General features: G+C 42.9%; 1 protein-coding gene across 7 annotated transcripts in view; it reads left to right on the top strand.

The window, feature by feature from the left end:
* Positions 1 to 24239, top strand: part of CSMD3 (CUB and Sushi multiple domains 3) — a 1888113-nt gene that overhangs the window by 165011 nt on the left and 1698863 nt on the right. For all 7 annotated transcript variants that reach the window (XM_077271102.1, XM_077271099.1, XM_077271098.1 and 4 more), the window contains exon 2: positions 20957 to 21179. In XM_077271102.1, the coding sequence (XP_077127217.1) occupies positions 20957 to 21179 (223 nt within the window). The remainder of the gene's footprint in view (positions 1 to 20956; positions 21180 to 24239) is intronic.

Below are 24239 nucleotides of genomic sequence, written 5' to 3'. Positions count from 1 at the left end.
AATTTGACCAGTGATTTCTCATTTTTACAACAAAATGTACAAAACCATTTTTTTTAGGGACCACCTCACATTTGAAGTCATTTTGAGGGTTCTATATGGCTGAAAATACCCAAAAGTGGCACCATTCTAAAAACTGCACCCCTGAAGGTGCTCAAAACCACATTCAAGAAGTTTATTAACCCTTCAGGTGTTTCACAGCAGCAGAAGCAACATGGAAGTAAAAAATGAACATTTAACATTTTAGTCACAAAAATGATCTTTTAGCAACAATTTTTTTATTTTCCCAAGGGTAAAAGGAGAAACTGGACCACGAGCTTTGTTGTCCAATTTGTCCTGAGTATGCTGATACCTCATATATGGAGGTAAACCACTGTTTGGGCGCACGGCAGGACTCGGAAGGGAAGGAGCGCCATTTGACTTTTTTTATGAAAAACTGGCTCCAATCTTTAGCGGACACCATGTCGTGTTCGGAGAGCCCCCGTGTGCCTAAACATTGGAGCTCCCCCACAAGTGACCCCATTTTAGAAACTATACCCCCCAAGGAACTTATCTAGATGCATAGTGAGCACTTTAAACCCCCAGGTGCTTCACAAATTGATCCGTAAAAATGAAAAAGTACTTTTTTTTCCCCAAAAAATTATTTTAGCCACAATTTTTTCATTTTCACATGGGCAACAGGATAAAATGGATCCTAAAATTTGTTGGACAATTTCTCCTGATTATACCGATACCTCACATGTGGGGGTAAACCACTGTTTGGGCACATGGTAAGGCTCGGAAGAGAAGGATCACCATTTGACTTTTTGAATGAAAAATTATCTCCATCGCTAGCGGACACCATGTCACGTTTGGAGAGCCCCTGTGTGCCTAAACATTGGAGCTCCCCCACAAGTGACCCCATTTTAGAAACTACACCCCCCAAGGAACTTATCTTGATGCATAGTGAGCACTTTAAACCCCCAGGTGCTTCACAAATTGATCCGTAAAAATGAAAAAGTACTTTTTTTTCCCCAAAAAATTATTTTAGCCTCAATTTTTTCATTTTCACATGGGCAACAGGATAAAATGGATCCTAAAATTTGTTGGTCAATTTCTCCTGAGTATACCGATACCTCACATGTAGGGTAAACCACTGTTTGGCACATGGTAAGGCTTGGAAGGGAAGGATCGCCATTTGACTTTTTGAATGAAAAATTATCTCCATCGCTAGCGGACACCATGTCACGTTTCGAGAGCCCCTGTGTGCCTAAACATTGGAGCTTCCCCACAAGTGACCCCATTTTGGAAACTAGACCCCCCAAGGAACTTATCTAGAAGCATAGTGAGCACTTTAAAGGGCCACTGTCACCCCCCTCCAGCCGTTATAAACTAAAAGAGCCACCTTGTGCAGCAGTAATGCTGCATTCTAACAAGGTGGCTCTTTAAGTTTTAGGTTCAAGTATACCCCCAAAAAAGCGATTTGACACTTAGCCATAATTGCTGTCTCTAGCCACGTAGGCTGGTCCTCCCTCTCCAGCTCGAAACGCTCCTCTGCCGTCACTCACATCTTCTTGGTCTTTCTGCGCCGCCCCCTCAGCGCTGTTTACATTTTCAAACCGGCGCCTGCGCTGTGTAGTACTGTTCTATGCAGGCGCAGTGTGAAAGCCTGGCTTGGACGGCAGACGGCCAGAGCTTACTGCGCCTGCGCAGAACAGTACTACACAGCGCAGGTGCCGGTTTGAAAACGTAAACAGAAGATGGCGGCGCCCATGGAGAAGACGGATGGACACCGGGAGCCTAGGTAAGTATAAGGGGGTGGAGATCGGGGCACAGGGGGGTGTCGGAGCACGGGGGGGTGGCATAGGAGCACGGGGGGAGCGGACAGGAGGACGGAGGAGCAGAGCACAAGACGGAGGGGAGCGGACCACAGATCGGTGGCTTGGGGGGGCGATCGGTGGGGTGGGGTGGTCACATCAGTGTTTCCAGCCATGGCCGATGATATTGCAGCATCGGCCATGGCTGGATTGTAATATTTCACCAGTTTTTTAGGTGAAATATTACAAATCGCTCTGATTGGCAGTTTCACTTTCAACAGCCAATCAGAGCGATCGTAGCCACGGGGGGGTGAAGCCACCCCCCCTGGCTGAAGTACCACTCCCCCTGTCCCTGCATATGGGGTGAAATTGGAGTTAACCCTTTCAACCGATCTGCAGGGATGCGATCATTCCTTGACGCCACATAGGCGTCATGGGTCGGATTGGCACGGGTTTTCATGACGCCTACGTGGCGTCAAAGATCGGGAAGGGGTTAACCCCTCTGTGACCTTAGACGTACTATCCCGTCGAGGTGACCTGGGCCTATCTGACCCTCGACGGGATAGTACGTCATAGCCGATCGGCCGCGCTCACGGGGGGAGCGCGGCCGATCGCGGCCGGGTGTCAGCTGACTATCGCAGCTGACATCTGGCACTATGTGCCAGGAGCGGTCACGGACCGCCCCCGGCACATTAACCCCCGGCACACCGCGATCAAACATGATCGCGGTGTACCGGCGGTATAGGGAAGCATCGCGCAGGGAGGGGGCTCCTTGCGGGCTTCCCTGAGACCCCCGGAGCAACGCGATGTGATCGCGTTGCTCTGAGGGTCTCCTACCTCCCTCCTCGCCGCAGGTCCCGGATCCAAGATGGCCGCGGCATCCGGGTCCTGCAGGGAGGGAGGTGGCTTACCGAGTGTCTGCTCAGAGCAGACACTTGGTAAGCCTGCAGCCCTGCACAGCAGATCGCAGATCTGGCAGAGTGCTGTGCACACTGCCAGATCAATGATCTGTGATGTCCCCCCCTGGGACAAAGTAAAAAAGTAAAAAAAAAATTCCCCACGTGTGTAAAAAAAAAAATAATAAAAATATCCTAAATAAAGAAAAAAAAAAAAAATATTATTCCCATAAATACATTTCTTTAGCTAAATAAAATAAAAAAAACAATAAAAGTACACATATTTAGTATCGCCGCGTCCGTAACAACCCAACCTATAAAACTGCCCCACTAGTTAACCCCTTCAGTAAACACCGTAAGAAAAAAAGAAAAAAAACGAGGCAAAAAACAACACTTTATTATCATACCGCCGAACAAAAAGTGGAAAAACATGCGATCAAAAAGACTGATATAAATAACCATGGTACCGCTGAAAATGTCATCTTGTCCCGCAAAAAACGAGCCGCCATGCAGCATCATCAGTAAAAAAATAAAAAAGTTATAGTCCTGAGAATAAAGCGATACCAAAATAATTATTTTTTCTATAAAATAGTTTTTATCGTATAAAAGCGCCAAAACATAAAAAAATGATATAAATGAGGTATCGCTGTAATCGTACTGACCCGACAAATAAAACTGCTTTATCAATTTTACCAAAAGCGGAACGGTATAAACGCCTCCCCCAAAAGAAATTCATGAATAGCTGGTTTTTGATCACTCTACCTCACAAAAATCGGAATAAAAAGCGATCAAAAGACGTCACGTGTCCGAAAATGTAACCAATAAAAACGTCAACTCGTCCCGCAAAAAACAAGATCTCACATGACTCTGTGGACTCAAATATGGAAAAATTACAGCTCTCAAAATGTGGTAACGCAAAAAATATTTTTTGCAATGAAAAGCGTCTTTCAGTGTGTGACGGCTGCCAATCATAAAAATCCACTAAAAAACCCGCTATAAAAGTAAATCAAACCCCCCTTCATCACCCCCTTAGTTAGGGAAAAATAAAAAAATTAAAAAATGTATTTATTTACATTTTCCCATTAGTGTTAGGGTTAAGCCCCGTCTCACTAAGCGAGACCGCTGCTGAGTCACAAGTTTTGTGACGCAACAGCGACCTCAGTAGCGATCTCGCTATGTGTGACACGTAGCAGCGTCCAGGCCCCTGCTGTGAGATCGCTGGTCGTGTCGAAATGGCCTGGACCTTTTTTTGATCGTTGAGGTCCCGCTGGGTAGCACACATCGCTGTGTTTGACACCTTACCAACGACCTCGTTGACGACTCAGACACTGAATCGTCATAATAGCTCCCATGTGACATCGTTGTACAGGTCGCTACAGGTCGCTGGTGAGATGTCAAACAGCGAGATCGCAGCAGCGATCGTTGGGAAGATCTCACTGTTTGACATCTCACCAGCGACCACATAGAGACGCAGCAACGATCCCTGACAGGTCGTATCGTTGTCGGGATCGCTTTAGCGTCGCTAAGTGAGACGGGGCCTTTAGGGTTAGGGCTAGAGTTAGGACTAGAGTTAGGGCTAGGGTTAGGGTTAGGGCAAGGGTTAGGGTTAGGGCTAGGGTTAGGGCTAGGGCTAGGGTTAGGGCTAGGGTTAGGGCTAGGGTTGGGGCTAGGGTTAGGGCTAGGCTTGGGGCTAGGGTTAGGGCTAGGGTTAGGGCTAGTGTTACGGCTAGTGTTAGGGCTAGTGATAGGGCTAGGGTTATTGCTAGGGTTAGGGCTAGGGTTGGGGCTACAGTTAGGGTTGGGGCTAAAGATAGGGTTAGGGTTTGGATTACATTTATGGTTGGGAATAGGGTTGGTGTGTCTGGGTTAGATGTCATGATCTCAATGGCAAGAGAACATAGCATAAGCATATATAGGAACTAGCTCTTGGAAGATGGGAACTGAGCTGACCATGAACTAAACCTAACGCACAACTAGCAGTGGCCGGGTAGCATGCCTACGTTGATTCTAGATGCCCAGCCCAGCCGGAGGACTAAATAAAGCTAGCAGAGGAAAATATTAGTCCTAGCTCACCTCTAGAGAAATACCCCGAAAGGAGACAGAGGCCCCCCACATGTATTGGCGGTGAGTTGAGATGAAATAACAAACGTAGTATGAAAATAGGTTTAGCAAATTTGAGGTCCACTTACTACATAGCAGAAGACAGAAAGGACACTTTCATGGTCAGCTGAAAACCCTATCAAAAAACACCATCCAGAAATTACTTTAAAACTCTGGCATTAACTCATAACACCAGAGTGGCAATTCCCGTTCACAAGAGCTTTCCAGACACAGTAACGAAACTACAGCTGTGAACTGGAACAAAATGCAAAAACAAACATGGACAAGAGTCCAACTTATCTAGTAGTTGTCTAGGAGCAGGAACAAGCACAGAGAGGCTTCTGATAACATTGTTGACCGGCAAGCAACTAACAGAGCAGCAAGGTTATATAGCGACTCCCACATCTTGATGGGAACAGGTGAACAGAGAAGATGAAGACACCAGTTCAATTCCACCAGTAGCCACCGGGGGAGCCCAGAATCCAAATTCACAACAGTACCCCCCCCTCAAGGAGGGGGCACCGAACCCTCACCAGAACCACCAGGGCGATCAGGATGGGCCCTATGAAAGGCACGAACCAGATCGGAGGCATGAACATCAGATGCATTCACCCAAGAATTATCCTCCTGGCCGTATCCCTTCCACTTGACCAGATACTGGAGTCTCCGTCTGGAAACACGAGAGTCCAAGATTTTCTCCACAACGTACTCCAACTCACCCTCAACCAACACCGGAGCAGGAGGCTCAACGGAAGGCACAACCGGTACCTCATACCTGCGCAATAATGACCGATGAAAAACGTTATGAATAGAAAAGGATGCAGGGAGGTCCAAACGGAAGGAAACAGGGTTAAGAATCTACAATATCTTATACGGGCCGATAAACCGAGGCTTAAACTTAGGAGAAGAGACCCTCATAGGGACAAAACGAGAAGACAACCACACCAAATCCCCAACAGAAAGCCGAGGACCAACACGACGGTGGCGGTTGGCAAAAAGCTGAGTCTTCTCCTGGGACAACCTCAAATTGTCCACCACCTGCCCCCAGATCTGATGCAATCTCTCCACCAGAGCATCCACTCCAGGACAATCCGAAGATTCCACCTGACCAGAGGAAAATCGAGGATGAAACCCCGAATTACAGAAAAACGGGGACACCAAAGTGGCAGAGCTGGCCCGATTATTGAGAGCGAACTCCGCCAATGGCAAAAAAGCAACCCAATCATCCTGGTCAGCAGACACAAAACACCTCAGATATGTCTCCAGGGTCTGATTAATCCGCTCGGTCTGGCCATTCGTCTGAGGATGGAAAGCGGACGAAAAAGATAAATCTATGCCCATCCTAGCACAGAATGCCCGCCAAAATCTAGACACGAATTGGGTCCCTCTGTCAGAAACGATATTCTCAGGAATACCATGCAAACGAACAACATTTTGAAAAAACAGAGGAACCAACTCGGAAGAAGAAGGTAACTTGGGCAGAGGAACCAAATGGACCATCTTAGAGAAACGGTCACACACCACCCAGATGACAGACATCTTCTGAGAAACAGGCAGATCTGAAATAAAATCCATCGAGATGTGCGTCCAAGGCCTCTTAGGAATAGGCAAGGGCAACAATAATCCACTAGCCCGAGAACAACAAGGCTTGGCCCGAGCACAAACGTCACAAGACTGCACAAAGCCTCGCACATCTCGTGACAGGGAAGGCCACCAGAAGGACCTTGCCACCAAATCCCTGGTACCAAAAATGCCAGGATGACCTGCCAACGCAGAAGAATGAACCTCAGAGATGACTCTACTGGTCCAATCATCAGGAACAAACAGTTTATCAGGTGGGCAACGATCAGGTCTCTCCGCCTGAAACTCCTGCAAGGCCCGCCGCAGGTCTGGAGAAACGGCTGACAATACCACTCCATCCTTAAGGATACCTGTGGGCTCAGAGTTACCAGGCGAGTCAGGCTCAAAACTCCTAGAAAGGGCATCCGCCTTAACATTCTTAGAACCCGGTAGGTATGACACCACAAAATTAAACCGAGAGAAAAATAATGACCAGCGCGCCTGTCTAGGATTCAGGCGCCTGGCGGTCTCAAGATAAATCAAATTCTTGTGGTCAGTCAATACCACCACCTGATGTCTGGCCCCCTCAAGCCAATGGCGCCACTCCTCAAAAGCCCACTTCATGGCCAAAAGCTCCAGATTCCCAACATCATAATTCCGCTCAGCGGGCGAAAATTTACGGGAAAAGAAGGCACAAGGCCTCATCACGGAGCAGTCAGAACTTTTCTGCGACAACACTGCCCCAGCTCCGATCTCAGAAGCGTCGACCTCAACCTGAAAAGGTAGAGCAACATCAGGCTGACGCAACACAGGGGCAGAGGAAAAACGGCGCTTAAGCTCCCGAAAGGCCTCCACAGCATCAGGGGACCAATCAGCAACATCAGCACCCTTCTTAGTCAAATCGGTCAATGGCTTAGCAATATCCGAAAAACCAGCAATAAATCGACGATAAAAGTTAGCAAAGCCCAAAAATTTCTGAAGACTCTTAAGAGAAGAGGGCTGTGTCCAATCACAAATAGCTTGAACCTTGACAGGATCCATTTCAATGGAAGAGGGGGAAAAAATATATCCCAAAAAGGAAATCCTCTGTACCCCAAAAACACACTTCGAACCCTTCACACACAAAGAATTAGACCGCAAAACCTGAAAAACCCTCCTGACTTGCTGGACATGAGAGTCCCAGTCATCCGAAAAAATCAGAATATCATCCAGATACACAATCATAAATTTATCCAAATAATCGCGAAAAATATCATGCATAAAGGACTGGAAAACTGACGGAGCATTAGAAAGACCAAAAGGCATCACTAAATACTCAAAGTGGCCCTCGGGCGTATTAAATGCGGTTTTCCACTCATCCCCCTGCCTGATTCGCACCAAATTATACGCCCCACGAAGGTCAATCTTAGAGAACCACTTGGCCCCCTTTATGCGAGCAAACAAATCAGTCAGCAACGGCAATGGGTATTGATATTTAACAGTGATTTTATTCAAAAGCCGATAATCAATACATGGTCTCAAAGAGCCGTCTTTTTTTGACACAAAGAAAAAACCGGCTCCTAAGGGAGATGACGATGGACGAATATGTCCCTTTTCCAAGGACTCCTTTATATATTCTCGCATAGCAGCATGTTCAGGCACAGACAGATTAAATAAACGACCCTTTGGGTATTTACTACCCGGGATTAAATCTATGGCACAATCGCACTCTCGGTGCGGAGGTAACGAACCAAGCTTGGATTCTTCAAAGACGTCACGATAGTCAGACAGGAACTCAGGAATTTCAGAGGGAATGGATGATGAAATGGAAACCACAGGTACATCCCCATGAGCCCCCTTACATCCCCAGCTCAACACAGACATAGCTCTCCAGTCGAGGACTGGGTTGTGAGATTGCAGCCAAGGCAATCCTAGCACCAAATCATCATGTAGATTATACAGCACCAGAAAGCGAATAATCTCCTGGTGATCCGGATTAATACGCATAGTTACTTGTGTCCAGTATTGTGGTTTATTATTAGCCAATGGGGTGGAGTCAATCCCCTTCAGAGGAATAGAAGTCTCCAAAGGCTCTAAATCATACCCACAGCGTTTGGCAAAGGACCAATCCATAAGACTCAAAGCGGCGCCAGAGTCGACATAGGCGTCCGTGGTAATAGATGACAAAGAGCAAATCAGGGTCACAGATAGAATAAATTTAGACGGTAAGGTGCAAATGGAAACAGATTTACCAAGCTTTTTAGTGCGCTTAGAGCATGCTGATATAACATGAGTAGAATCACCACAATAGAAACACAACCCATTTTTCCGTCTAAAATTCTGCCGCTCGCTTCGGGACAGAATTCTATCACACTGCATACTCTCTGGCGACTTCTCAGTGGACACCGCCAGATGGTGCACTGGTTTGCGCTCCCGCAAACGCCTATCGATCTGAATAGCCATTGTCATGGACTCATTCAGACCCGCAGGCACAGGGAACCCCACCATAACATCCTTAATGGCATCAGAGAGACCCTCTCTGAAAGTCGCCGCCAGGGCGCACTCATTCCACTGAGTAAGCACAGACCATTTACGGAATCTTTGGCAGTAAATTTCCGCTTCATCTTGCCCCTGAGATAGGGACATCAAAGTTTTTTCTGCCTGAAGCTCCAAATGAGGTTCGTCATAAAGCAACCCCAAGGCCAGAAAAAACGCATCCACATTGAGCAACGCAGGATCCCCTGGTGTCAATGAAAAAGCCCAGTCTTGAGGGTCGCCCCGGAGCAAGGAAATCACAATCCTGACCTGCTGTGCAGGGTCTCCGGCAGAGCGAGATTTCAGAGACAAAAATAATTTGCAATTATTTCGAAAATTCTGAAACCCGGATCTATTCCCCGAGAAAAATTCCGGCAAAGGATTTCTCGGCTCAGATACAGGTGCATGACAAACAAAATCTTGCAAATTTTGTACCTTCGTGGCGAGATTATTCAAACCTGCAGTTACACTCTGAAGATCCATTACAAACAGGTGGACACAGAGCCATTCAAGGGTTAAGAGGAGGTAAGAAGCAGCTAGACAGCAATTAAGGGCTAGGCAGCCAAACTCTGAGGGGAAAAAAAAAAAAATTTCCCTTCAACACTTCTTTTTCTCCTGCTTCAGCCCAAACAATTAACACTTTGCGGGCCGGTCAAACTGTCATGATCTCAATGGCAAGAGAACATAGCATAAGCATATATAGGAACTAGCTCTTGGAAGATGGGAACTGAGCTGACCATGAACTAAACCTAACGCACAACTAGCAGTGGCCGGGTAGCATGCCTACGTTGATTCTAGATGCCCAGCCCAGCCGGAGGACTAAATAAAGCTAGCAGAGGAAAATATTAGTCCTAGCTCACCTCTAGAGAAATACCCCGAAAGGAGACAGAGGCCCCCCACATGTATTGGCGGTGAGTTGAGATGAAATAACAAACGTAGTATGAAAATAGGTTTAGCAAATTTGAGGTCCACTTACTACATAGCAGAAGACAGAAAGGACACTTTCATGGTCAGCTGAAAACCCTATCAAAAAACACCATCCAGAAATTACTTTAAAACTCTGGCATTAACTCATAACACCAGAGTGGCAATTCCCGTTCACAAGAGCTTTCCAGACACAGTAACGAAACTACAGCTGTGAACTGGAACAAAATGCAAAAACAAACATGGACAAGAGTCCAACTTATCTAGTAGTTGTCTAGGAGCAGGAACAAGCACAGAGAGGCTTCTGATAACATTGTTGACCGGCAAGCAACTAACAGAGCAGCAAGGTTATATAGCGACTCCCACATCTTGATGGGAACAGGTGAACAGAGAAGATGAAGACACCAGTTCAATTCCACCAGTAGCCACCGGGGGAGCCCAGAATCCAAATTCACAACAGTTAGAGGAGTGGTTAGGGTTACTGTTGGGAATAGGGTAAGGGGTGTGTTTGGATTAGGGTTTCAGTTATAATTGGGGGGTTTCCACTGTTTAGGCACATCAGGGGCTCTCCAAACGGGACATGGCATCCGATCTGAATTCCAGCCAATTCTGCGTTGAAAAAGGAAAACAGTGCTCCTTCCCTTCAGAGCTCTCCCGTGTGCCCAAACAGGGGTTTACCCCAACATATGGGGTATCAGCGTACTCAGGACAAATTGGACATCATCTTTTGGGGTCCAATTTCTCCTGCTACCCTTGGGAAAATACAAAACTGGGGGCCAAAAAATAAGTTTTGTGGGAAAAAAAAGATTTTTTATTTTCACGGCTCTGCGTTGTAAACTGTAGTGAAACACTTGGGGGTTCAAAGTTCTCATAACACATCTAGATAAGTTCCTTGGGGGGGTCTAGTTTCCAATATGGGGTCACTTGTGGGGGTTTGTACTGTTTGGGTACAGCAGGGGCTCTGCAAATGCAACGTGACGCCTGCAGACCAATCCATTTAAGTCTGCATTCCAAATGGCGCTCCTTCCCTTCCGAGCTCTGTCATGCGCCCAAACAGTGGTTCCCCCCCACATATGGGGTATCAGCGTACTCAGGACAAATTGGACAACAACTTTTGGGGTCCAATTTATCCTGATACCCTTGTGAAAATACAAAAATGGGGGCTAAAAAATCATTTTTGTGAAAAAAAAAAGAATTTTTATTTTCACGGCTCTGCGTTATAAACTGTAGTGAAACACTTGGGGGTTCAAAGTTCTCACAACACATCTAGATAAGTTCCTTGGGGGGTCTAGTTTCCAATATGGGGTCACTTGTGGGGGTTTGTACTGTTTGGGTACATCAGGGGCTCTGCAAATGCAACGTGACGCCTGCAGACCTATCCATTTAAGTCTGCATTCCAAATGGCGCTCCTTCCCTTCCGAGCTCTGTCATGCGCCCAAACAGTGGTTCCCCCCCACATATGGGGTATCAGCGTACTCAGGACAAATTGGACAACAACCTTTGGGGTCCAATTTATCCTGATACCCTTGTGAAAATACAAAACTGGGGGCTAAAAAATCATTTTTGTGAACAAAAAAAGAATTTTTATTTTCACGGCTCTGCGTTATAAACTGTAGTGAAACACTTGGGGGTTCAAAGCTCTCAAAACACATCTAGATAAGTTCCCTAGGGGGACTACTTTCCAAAATGGTGTCACTTGTGGGGGTTTTTAATGTTTAGGCACATCAGGGGCTCTCCAAACGCAACATGGCATCCCATCTTAATTCCAGTCAATTTTGCATTGAAAAGTAAAATAGCGCTGCTTCCCTTCCGAGCTCTGCTATGCGCCCAAACAGTGGTTTACCCCCACATATGGGGTATCATCGTACTCAGGACAAATTGCACAACAACTTTTGTGGTCTAATTTCTTCTCTTACCCTTGGGGAAATAAAAAAATGGGGGTGAAAAGATCATTTTTGTGAAAAAATATGATTTTTTATTTTTACGGCTCTGCATTATAAACTTCTGTGAAGCACTTGTTGGGTCAAAGTGCTCACCACACATCTAGATAAGTTCCTTAAGGGGTCTACTTTCCAAAATGGTGTCACTTGTGGGGGGTTTCAATGTTTAGGCACATCAGGGGCTCCCCAAACGCAACATGGCGTCCCATCTCAATTCCAGTCAATTTTGCATTGAAAAGTCAAATGGCGCTCCTTCCCTTCCGAGCTCTGCCCTGCGCCCAAACAATGGTTTACACCCACATATGGGGTATCAGAGTACTCAGGACAAATTGCACAACAATTTTTGGTGTCCAATTTCTTCTCTTACCCTTGAGAAAATAGAAAATTGGGGGCGAAAAGATCATTTTTGTGAAAAAATATGATTTTTTATTTTTACGGCTTTGCATTATAAACTTCTGTGAAGCACTTGTGGGGTCAAAGTGCTCACCACACATCTAGATAAGATCCTTAGGGGGTCTACTTTCCAAAATGGTGTCACTTGTAGGGGGTTTCAATGTTTAGGCACATCAGGGGCTCTCCAAATGCAACATGGCGTCCCATCTCAATTCCAGTCAATTTTGCATTGAAAAGTCAAATGGCGCTCCTTCCCTTCCGAGCTCTGCCATGCGCCCAAACAGTGGTTTACCCCGACATATGGGGTATCAGCGTACTCAGGACAAATTGTACAACAAATTTTGGGGTCTATTTTCTCCTGTTACCCTTGGTAAAATAAAACAAATTGGAGCTGAATTAATTTTTTTGTGAAAAAAAGTTAAATGTTCATTTTTATTTAAACATTCCAAAAATTTCTGTGAAACACCTGAAGGGTTAATAAACTTCTTGAAAGTGGTTTTTAGTACCTTGAGGGGTGCAGTTTTTAGAATGGTGTCACACTTGGGTATTTTCTATCATATAGACCCCTCAAAATGACTTCAAATGAGATGTGGTCCCTAAAAAAAAATGGTGTTGTAAAAATGAGAAATTGCTGGTCAACTTTTAACCCTTATAACTCCGTTACAAAAAAAAATTTTGGTTCCAAAATTGTGCTGATGTAAAGTAGACATGTGGGAAATGTTACTTATTAAGTATTTTGCGTGACATATGTCTGTGATTTAAGGGCATAAAAATTCAAAGTTGGAAAATTGCGAAATTTTCAAAATTTTCTCCAAATATTCATTTTTTTCACAAATAAACGCAAATTATATCGAATAAATTTTATCACTATCATGAAGTACAATATTTCACGAGAAAACAATGTCAGAATCACCGGGATCCGTTGAAGCGTTCCAGAGTTATAACCTCATAAAGGGACAGTGGTCAGAATGGTAAAAATTGGCCTGGTCATTAACGTGCAAACCACCCTTGGGGGTGAAGGGGTTAAAGAAAACATATGTCCAATATAATTAATTAATAATATTAAAAATATGTGAAAAACATGTATTTCCATTATTTTGCCATCAATATTGGCCAATATTACTAAAAAAGAGAGAAAAGGAGAGTATGAACATAATATACAGTTAAAGAAAGATTCCAAAATTATTTCAATATATGAACGAGAAACTTTTTTTTACAGCTCTTTAAACTGTATGTACGGGAAATAAAAGGATAATGTTCCTTGTAAATAGTGGGAAAAATGACCTGGTCATGAATTGCTTATCAATTTTTTTTACTTTAATTTTGAGTCCCCCTATACCTGTGATAATTTCTTCACTTGTTCTATACACTGAAAACTTATAGTATTTACAGTATTGCAGAAAATAGTGGTAATTATTGATTCCTATAAATCCCTGTCAGGAGAAAGACTTGGCTTCACCGAATAATTGTATCATGGGCCTTCAGCAGGACTTCGACAGCCATTGTATACCATTAGTGCCCCATGATTGGACGACGGACAGAAGCGACTATGGGCATCATCAACTTAGTATGTGTAATGCTGCTGTCAGTGATTTACAGTGTCAGACCAATTGTTAAACAGCAGTGATGGGAGCTACCTTTAGTTGCCTCTATTCTAGGCAGATGTTGCTTACATAACACAGCTGGCATCTGCCATGCAAGGAGACAACCCAGGATTTATTCAAATTTGAAAATCCATATATTCACTTTTAGGAAAACCATATATTCAGGTTTTCATACTTTTTCAGATATCTATTGTTCGCATATGTATTCTCTCTGTGTTCTTCATGGATACAACACATATCACTTTTATTGTATGGAGCTGTTTACACGTCTATGTTTTTGTGCAGACTGTGTCCACAAAAAAAATCAAGAAGACATATTTATAATTCGCTTTGGAGTGAATCAAGCAAAATGCTAGTCATCTGCCATTTTGATGGATCACAAAGTGATTGGATGGGGTTACAAAAATATAAAAATATACTCATTTGGCCTTCATTTGTCCTGTTCCACAGCCCCACTGTGGTCTCTTCATCTTTTTCAGTCCAGTTACAGGGGCAGTCTTCACTGATCCATCTTTGGCACATTGTGGTGCCCAACATTTTTGGCTTTCTCAGGTGCCCATCTTTTCGACCATGAAAAGGATGTGACATCATGATGGCGTGATGCCGAAAATGCCAGGTTCTAAAATACACCAATGATGGCATGCGCTAGACTAACTAAAGATGGCCTAGTAAATACTGCACCAGTAACAGGATCAAAGAAGACAACAGCAATGGAGCTACATGAGGTGAGTATTATTTTTTATTTATTTTTCTTTAAAATATTAATTTTATGCTATTTGTCTGGGGAGCAAAATAGTGTATATTTGTTTTGCATTGAGTACATTCAATAGCATATATAAAAAAAGTGTAAAATGAACTATTTTAGGTACTTTACATTTTATTGTAATAATGCACATATTTGTTATATATCGCTCTTGCAATTACCGAATCTTCCTTATAGTAATGTGAATTACAGAAAGACTGTGACAAATTGTCTTTGAATAACTAAAATAAATTACAAATTTTTTCATAAATCTTTTATTGATTTCATATTGAAAGTTCTGTCCAGTTTATGGTGTTTACCAGATCTTCCCTCTGTTTACTAGCACAGAGGGTACAGTAAATCCATCCTTACGCTTTTATTATCCTTCCTGGGAGTGATAGCCTAGCCTTGACTAATCTGAAAAAACCATGGCCAAAGACAAGAAAAAAAAATAATTGTATTCAATTTTTTTTTTACTGGGAATCTGTCTTAATTGTGTGTTTGATTTCCTTTGGGAGCTGGGAGTGAAAATTCATCTCCCTTGCTCGGATCAACTTCAAAGGCCATCTTCTGTCTTGTTTTTTCTCATTATTGATAAATATTTGATGTTGGCTTGTAATTCAGGTCAAATGGCAGAAAACGAACAATTAATACAAGGAAAAACATTGTTTCAATTATTATTATACATTGGAAGCTTTGATTAGTTACATTGTCTCATTGTTTCCATTTCTGTCTTGTTTTTGACTGAGAATTCTCAAAAGCCATGATTATTGTTTATCCAGAGCAGAAATGAAAATAATTTTTCATTTACTCAAGAGAATTTATTGTTATACCAGATTAGACTTTATCTGTCTTTACTTCTCAATATTCTGAGATTATATTTTATAAATGTGCTAGATGGTGGCCCGATTCTAACGCATCGGGTATTCTAGAATATGTATGCATGTACGTTGCGCTGTGAGTGGGGGTTAAATTCCAAACCAATATCGCTGATTGGTTGCACCCGGCTGGCCGATCAGCAAAGTGTGGTTCAAATCTGGCGCCAATTCGTGGCCGGACTGCACCTGTCGCTGATTGGTCGCGGCCGGCCGGGCATGACCAATGACCGAAGCGGTGTTTAAATACTGAGCCAATATCGCTGATTGGTCACGGGCAGCCGGACGCGACCAATCAGCAAAGTGTGGTTTAAATCCTGTGTCAATTCGCGGCAGAATGCGTCTGTCACTGATTGGTCGCAGGATGTCAGGGATTTGGGGTGCTGGATGTGGGGGATTCGGGGTGCAGGATAGAGTACAGCCACGTAGTATATAACACAGCCATGTAGTATATAGCACAGCCACGTAGTATATAGCACAGCCACGTATGATATAGCAGCCAAGTAGTATATAGCACACCCCGTAGTATATAGCACAGCCATGTAGTATATAGCACAGCCACGTAATATATAACACAGCCACATAGTATATAGCAGCCACGTAGTATATAGCACAGCCACATAGTATATAGCACAGCCATGCAGTATATAGCTAAGCCACGTAGTATATAGCAGAGCCACGTAGTATATAGCACAACCCACGCAGAATATAACACAGCCATGTAGTATATAGCACAGCCATGTAGTATATAGCACAGCCACATAGTATATAGCAGCCATGTAGTATACAGAAGCCACATAGTATACAGCAGCCACATAGTATATAGCAGCCACATAGTATATAGCACAGCCATGTAGTGTATAGCAGCCCCGTAGTATATAGCACAGCCACACAGTATATAGCTAAGCTATGTAGTATATAGCAGTCACATAGTATATAACACAGCCCACATAGAAAATAGCACATCCCAAGCAGTATATAGCACAGCCCACACAGTATATAACACAGCCATGTAGTATATAGCACAGCCATTTAGTATATAGCACAGCCACGTAGTATATAGCAGCCATGTAGTATATAGCAGCCACATAGTATATAGCAGCCACGTAGTATATAGCAGCCACATAGTATATAGCACAGCCACGTAGTATATAGCAGCCACATAGTATATAGCACAGCCACGTAGTATATAGCACAGCCACATAGTATATAACACAGCCCACATAGTATATAGCACAGCCCACGCAGTATATAGCACAGCCCACGCAGTATATAACACAGCCAGCGCAGTATATAACACAGCCACGTAGTATAAAGAACAGCCACGTAGTTTACAGCACAGCCACACAGTATATAGCACAGCCACGTAGTGTATAGCACAGCCACATAGTATATAACACAGCCCTCATACTATATAACAGACAGCCATGTAGTATATAGCATAGCCACATAGTATATAGCACAGCCATGTAATATATAGCAGCCACATAGTATGTAGCAGCCACGTAGTATATAACAGCCACATAGTATATAGCAGCCACACGGTATATAACACAGCCCACATACTATTTATCAGTCACGCAGTATATAACATGGCCCACGTAGTATACAGCAGTGTGGGCACCATATGTCTGCTAAAAAAGAATTAAAATAAAAGATAGTTATATTCTCACCCTCCAGCATCCACCGATGCGCGCAAGAGGCGAGGCTGCCACCAGCTTCAGTTCCCAGAGATGCATTGCAAAATTACCCAGATGACTTAGCGGTCTTTGCCGAGCACACTTTTTTTACGTGATTGCTGTTATTCATTGAATAATGGCAATTAGGTGATCGCTGACTGGAAAAAAACAGCCCTGATTGTGTTTTCCAGGTTGTCAGCTGTAGCTGAGACCCCAGAGCTTTTTGGACTTTGGGGGGTGCTATTCATTTATTCCCAATTACCCTTTGAAAATGGAGATGAAGAAAAAAGGCCCCCTACCTGCCACCATTTTAAAGCGTATCGAATTACACCTGAGAATTATTATTGTTGATCTCCATTGTGACTGACAACCTTTGTTTATATTTTTGCATATTTTAAAAATTTCTTTTAGCCAATATAAATAGTTTTCTTATTTGTAAAAGTTTTTGTTTCCAACATTACCAATGTCATGCATTCTCATAAACTCTGTACATGAGGGAAAAGTGGATGCAGGCCTTGATGCAAAGTCTGTACTGCACCGCTCACACACATTTTCCAGAATGTAATCCACATCCTTTTATTCTGAATCCGATGATAATTTGAGGGTTTGCTCCATTAAATGACAAAGAGGCTAATAGTCTATCAGTTGAAAAAGATGGAGAAATCAGTGTTAGGCTATGTCACGCAAACATATATTAACTCATCTGACAGAATTGGGCCAGTTATGCTAATCACTCTCTGATCAGAGTTTGATCATACTGCGATCTGATTCTCTCAGATGTGGAGAAGATGGAGAATAAAAATGTCACCATCTTCTCTATTCTATCAGTATGCAGAAATCGGACTGTACTCCAAGGACTTGCATGAGCTAGTGTGATCTGAATATCAGATCAAACTAGGACACGCTATGATATTTTTCCTTACATATTCATGGCCCTATAGCATAATATTGGTCCAATTGCTAGACAATGTTTTGCAAAATCACACTCCAGCTGAAAATATGTCCATCTGCTCAAGCCCTTAGACTCAGATTTCTGATGCAAAAATATAACCTGGATTTAATATTGACCTATTAAAAGCCTTGACAAAGCTTCTCCTACTATTACATTTATAGAAGAGATCACCTTATGTGCAGGAGTAAATTTTTGAGTACCTCAGGCTCCACAGTGTGGAAATGATCATCCCTCATAATGACACTCCTGCCACAGATGAGTTAGAATATTCCCAAGAACTGCTTCGAAAGGGAACCCTTAATGCTCTTGTTGGGCTTTCTCTCTCATTGCTTTGTACTTGTGGCATTACATACAACACATTATATCTATTTTTCTGTTTTCTTGGCCATTAATTTGTCTTAATTTTTTTTTCATAGAAATGAAGTAACATAAGGTTATAAAAAAATAACTTTATGTATATCACTATCGGGCCCAAGATCCATTCAAAATAATAGGTTTCAACACCCACTTAATCTTCCTCTCCTTAATTCCCTACTGATACTCAAAGTCAGGAGGTCTGCTCATATATTTCAAAAGTTGTCCTTATGAGTTGATCCATCCTGTCTAATCTTGTTGCCTACATTATTTCACTACAGTTTATTTCACCACCGTCACAGCCATTCAAAGCGTCTGTGCTGATGGAGACAGCATGAGCCATGAAGCTCAGTGATTTAGGGCAAAGATGATGTACATTGTAGTCATGACAGCACAACTGACGCAAATACACAAAGACTGGAGCAGCAATGGAGAATTGGTGCTGGATCCAGGGAGGTTGATTAGGTTTTCCCTATTTTATTTTTTCTATTTTACATGACTTCAATCATTTGTGGACTACTTGAAAACCACATCTAGGGTGCTTTATTTAGGATTGTCTCCAAGTTGTAATTTTTCACAGAATTATTCATTTTTTAAAAACCTTCAAAATCAATAATATTATCTTATATGAGATAGTAGTAGTTTTTTTCTAGTGTTTTAAGTATACTAATATTGCATTACTTTATCCTGAATTGCAGGATAACGTTGACGCCAATAGGAAATGTGCATGCCCTTTGAGTATTGATGAAAACAAGAATGTAGTCTAAGGCTGCTTTCACACATAAATTTTTTGCTGCCAGTCACAATCAGGCGAATTTTGAAAAAAACGGATCCAGCAAAAGTTGCCGCTGGATACGTTTTTTTCTCATAGACTTGAATTAGTCATGGATTGCGACAGATGGCCTCACGTTTCATCCATTTTTCGCAGGATCCATCAAAAATTGTTTATCCAGCGGCCGAAGAAAAAGGACATAGTAACGTTTTTTGTTTCCGTTGAAAAAACGGACAGCGACAGATCCGTCACCGTCCGTTGTTTGCTAGAATGGAAGCCTATGGCGCCGGATCCGTCAAATGATGGAATCCGGCGACGGATGCCGTTATTTTAACTGAGCATGCTCCGTTTTTTTTAGGATCCAATTAGCTGGATCAGCTAGTCGGTTCTGGCGAAAAAACAGATCCGTCGCATCAGTTTTTCACAATTTGCGACAGATCCGTTTTTTTCAAAATTCGATAGATTGTGACTAGGGTTGAGCGAAACGGGTCGGCCATTTTCAGAAGTCGCCGACTTTTGGCAAAGTCGGGTTTCATGAAACCCGACCCGACCCCTGTGTGGGGTCGGCCATGAGGTCGGCGATCTTCTGAATCTGGTATCGGAACTCCGATACCGAGTTCCGATATGTTTGCGATATCGGAAATCGGTATCGGAATCCACATTTAAGTGTAAAATAAAGAATTAAAGTAAAAAATATTGATATACTCACCTCTCCGACGCAGCCTGGACATCGCCGCTGGTAACCGGCATCTTCCGTTCCTAAGAATGGCGCTTGAAAGACCTTTCGATGACGTCACGGCTTGTGATTGGTCGCGGCCGCCCACGTGACCGCTCAGCGACCAAGCACAAAGCCGTGACGTAATTTTCAGGTCCTAAATTCCTCATTCTAGGAATTTAGGCCATGAGAATTACGTCACGGCTTTTGATTGGTCGCTGAGTGGTCACGTGGGCCGCCGCGACCAATCACAAGCTGTGACGTCATCAAAAGGTCCTTCACGCGCTCATTCTTAAGAAGGAAGGCTGCCGGAAAGAAGCAGGGCGCGTCTGAGGGTGAGTATATACCTAATAGGAATATACTCACCCTCGGCTTCTTTCCGGCAGCCTTCCTTCTTAAGAATGAGCGCGTGAAGGACCTTTTGATGACGTCACGGCTTGTGATTGGTCGCGGCGGCCCACGTGACCGCTCAGCGACCAATCAAAAGCCGTGACGTAATTCTCATGGCCTAAATTCCTAGAATGAGGAATTTAGGACCTGAAAATTACGTCACGGCTTTGTGATTGGTCGCTGAGCGGTCACGTGGGCCGCCGCGACCAATCACAAGCCGTGACGTCATCGAAAGGTCTTTCAAGCGCCATTCTTAGGAACGGAAGATGCCGGTTACCAGCGGCGATGCCCAGGCTGCGTCGGAGAGGTGAGTATATCAATATTTTTTTATTTTAATTCTTTATTTTACACTTAAATATGGATCCCAGGGCCTGAAGGAGAGTTTCCTCTCCTTCAGACCCTGGGAACCATAGTATCCAATTACACTGCATTGGGTTTCGTGTTTCGGCCGACCCCGACTTTTTTATAGGATCGGCCGATTTCACTCGACCCGACTTTTGAGAAAGTCCTGTTTCGTGAAACCCGACCCGATCCTATAAAAATAAAAGTCGCTCAACCCTAATTGTGACTGATGGCAAAATACTGATGTGTGAAAGCAGCCTAAGTAATAAATGTCAGGAATGCTTATCTGTGAATTCAATGTTTTCTTGCAATTTGTTCTTGTTTTTAATCATATAACCATTATATCGATTGAGCTAGCAAAATATATGTGGCTATGAATAAATATTTATGGTCTGTCTGTTCTTTTTCCAGGATTTATATATACTTGTGGTGGAACATTAAAAGGATTGAATGGAACTATAGAAAGCCCAGGATTCCCGTATGGCTATCCAAATGGTGCAAATTGCACATGGGTTATAATAGGAGAAGAACAAAACAGAATCCAGATTGCCTTTCAATCATTTGCTCTTGAAGAAGAATATGATTATTTATCTTTATACGATGGACACCCTCACCCTACGAATTTTAGAACAAGGTACTGCACACATTAATGTTGTTTTATGCAGCTTGGTCTTGATTATGCTTTCACAAACTTTATGAAATGTATCTCCTTTCTGAATCTTATACTTTATTATTTATTTACTATGCATTAATTATGTAGCGTAATCATATCCAAAAGCACTTTACGGATATTATCACTGTCCTCACAATCTAAATTCCTTATCAGTGTGTTTTTGGATTGTGGAAGGAAACTGGAGTACCAGGAGGGGTTTCATGAGTATGATGATTTTCTCATCCCCTATGAATGGTTTACAGAATATTTATCCTTTATGGCCTATGGAGGGTGGTTCTAGGAAAAAGAGGTCCATCTATCACATTTACACTGTATGTCCTAACAAAGTGCATTGACAAAAGTTCTCATAATAGGACATAGAAAAGTACCCAGTCATGCACCTAATTTTATACTAAATAGATATGTTAACTTCTTTTTGTGGTTTTGCCCACAAATACAGTCTTTCGGACAAAGATTCATGTTTTGTATTTATTCACGGGACAAATTTGGTCCTATCTGGGCATTTTTTGGATAGCTGGAAGCTGAAAAATATCAATGCATTCCCGGTGTAAGGACACTTTTGCACATATTAGCAGCAACAAGATCCAAAAAAATACTTCACATATGGCCTTTCCGCAAACCCCTCCATGCAAATTGTTTTCAGAAAACAATGGTAGCATCTCTTCATAGGAATCATAGAGGTCAAGATTTCTTTGACATTTGGGAGAGTTTTATAGAACTTTTATCTTACCACATTTATACATCCTTGAAAGATAGTTTCAAACCGACCACATGGTTGCAATAAAGGCCGCTGATTGGAGATCCTCCGATAATGCTACGTTGGTTTCCCTCTACAAGTTATGTCTGCGACATGTAGGCACAAAGCCACACATCACAAGGAAGAGATCCTCTACTACTACTATTTTCTCGACAATCACTATAATTTTCCTTGATGGGAGAGAGGAGTAGACACGAGGAATTGTTATTGGCGCTCATTTGACACCACTCTCAAAGCCGACTTTATTGTTCATTAACCTATTCCATAGTCATTTATAGTGTTACATTGACATACATTATATGTTTTTGTCATCCTAAAATTATTAGTAAAACATTCTTAAAGGGCCACTGTCACCCCCCTCCAGCCGTTATAAACTAAAAGAGCAACCTTGTGCAGCAGTAATGCTGCATTCTAACAAGGTGGCTCTTTTAGTTTTAGGTTCAAGTATACCCCAAATAAAGCGTTTTTATACTTAGCCACAATTCCTGTCTCTAGCCAGGTAGGCGGGTCCTCACTCCCCAGCTTGGCCAGCTCCTCTGCCGTCACTCCAATCTTCCTGCGCTTTCGGCGCCGCCCCCTCAGCGCTGTTATCTTTTCAAAACTGGCACCTGCGCTGTGTACTGGTGTCCTGCGCAGACGCAGTAAGCTCTGGCCGTCTGACATCCCAGCCAGGCTTGCACACTGCGCCTGCGCGGGCATTGCGGCCAGCCACCTTTGGAATCCCCACCCCGCACTGTGTTATGCATTATGCACAGTGCAGGGTGGGGATTGCAAAGGTTCCACCTATACAGAATATTCCGTGTAATGGCTGATACCAGAGAACAAAAGACATCCACAGAACACCAGGATGGATCTGCTGCACAGCAAATAGCTGTAGGACCTGTGATGACGTCACTGCCATGTGATTAGGGCAATCACATGGCAGTGACGTCACCGCAGGTCCTACAGCTATTTGCTGTGCAGCAGATCCATCCTGGTGTTCTGTGGATGTCTTTTGTTCTCTGGTATCAGCCATTACACGGAATATTCTGTATAGGTGAAACATAAATATATACTGATAAGAAGACATTTTCCGGGGATTCCAAAGGTGGCTGGCCGCAATGCCCGCGCAGGCGCAGTGTGCAAGCCTGGCTGGGATGTCAGACGGCAAGAGCTTACTGCGTCTGCGCAGGACACCAGTACACAGCGCAGGCGCCGGTTTTGAAAAGATAACAGCGCTGAGGGGGCGGCGCCGAAAGCGCAGGAAGTTTGGAGTGACGGCAGAGGAGCTGGTCAAGCTGGGGAGTGAGGACCCGCCTACCTGGCTAGAGACAGGAATTGTGGCTAAGTATAAAAACGCTTTATTTGGGGTATACTTGAACCTAAAACTAAAAGAGCCACCTTGTTAGAATGCAGCATTACTGCTGCACAAGGTGGCTCTTTTAGTTTATAACGGCTGGAGGGGGGTGACAGTGGCCCTTTAAATAAAAAAAAGTAATGTAACTACTGGGTACTGCTCATTCAAATGTTAAGAAATATCATACTGACATAGTTACAGAATATTTGATATTTAATAACCTTTTAAGCATCTAAAAGCTTCTTGACCAAGGGTGATCATTAAGGGAACAAGAAGAGTCAATGAAAATTTACATAAAAAATAAGAATAACATTATAATAAGGAATTAGAGGAAATTCATGTTTTTATCTACATGTTCTATGCACATATATTTCTCCCATCTTTTGTTTTGGATAATAATTTTACTCACCATTTTTTAAACTTCCTCATCCTTTTCTACTCTTTCTTCTTCTCTTCCCTTCCTTTAGCCTCTCCAAAAAAAATTTGAAAATTTTTTACAGGAATGTTTTTATTTTATTCCTATATTCTTTTTTATTTGTTGGTGTTTTTTGGTACTATTTGACACCTTCTTTTTTTTTGGAAATATGAAACGAATCCTCTGTATATATTTTTTTCTTTTGACATGCCATTACTACAGTATTTTACTTCTATTCAGGATTAAATTATTGGATACCTATTGTGCTGTAATAAATTAGTTTTAGCTCTCACATTGTAGCCTATTCGTAGTATATCACACATCATAAAGCAAATTACGTGAATGGAAAGATGGTTAAAAAAATTCAGCATATGCAATGAGGTAAAGGCAGCTTCTTTTAATTTGTTAATTTTCTTTCAACCAGTGAAGTAGAAATGCTGTGTTCACTGAGTACCTCATAACTGTGTGCCAAAACTCTAGACATGTACTGACCTTGATATTGATTTTGTACTT

Source organism: Ranitomeya variabilis, chromosome 6 (assembly GCF_051348905.1).
Source record: "Ranitomeya variabilis isolate aRanVar5 chromosome 6, aRanVar5.hap1, whole genome shotgun sequence".
In the NCBI taxonomy this organism is placed as follows: Eukaryota; Metazoa; Chordata; class Amphibia; order Anura; family Dendrobatidae; genus Ranitomeya; species Ranitomeya variabilis.
This window is presented reverse-complemented; position numbering and strand designations above follow the sequence as displayed.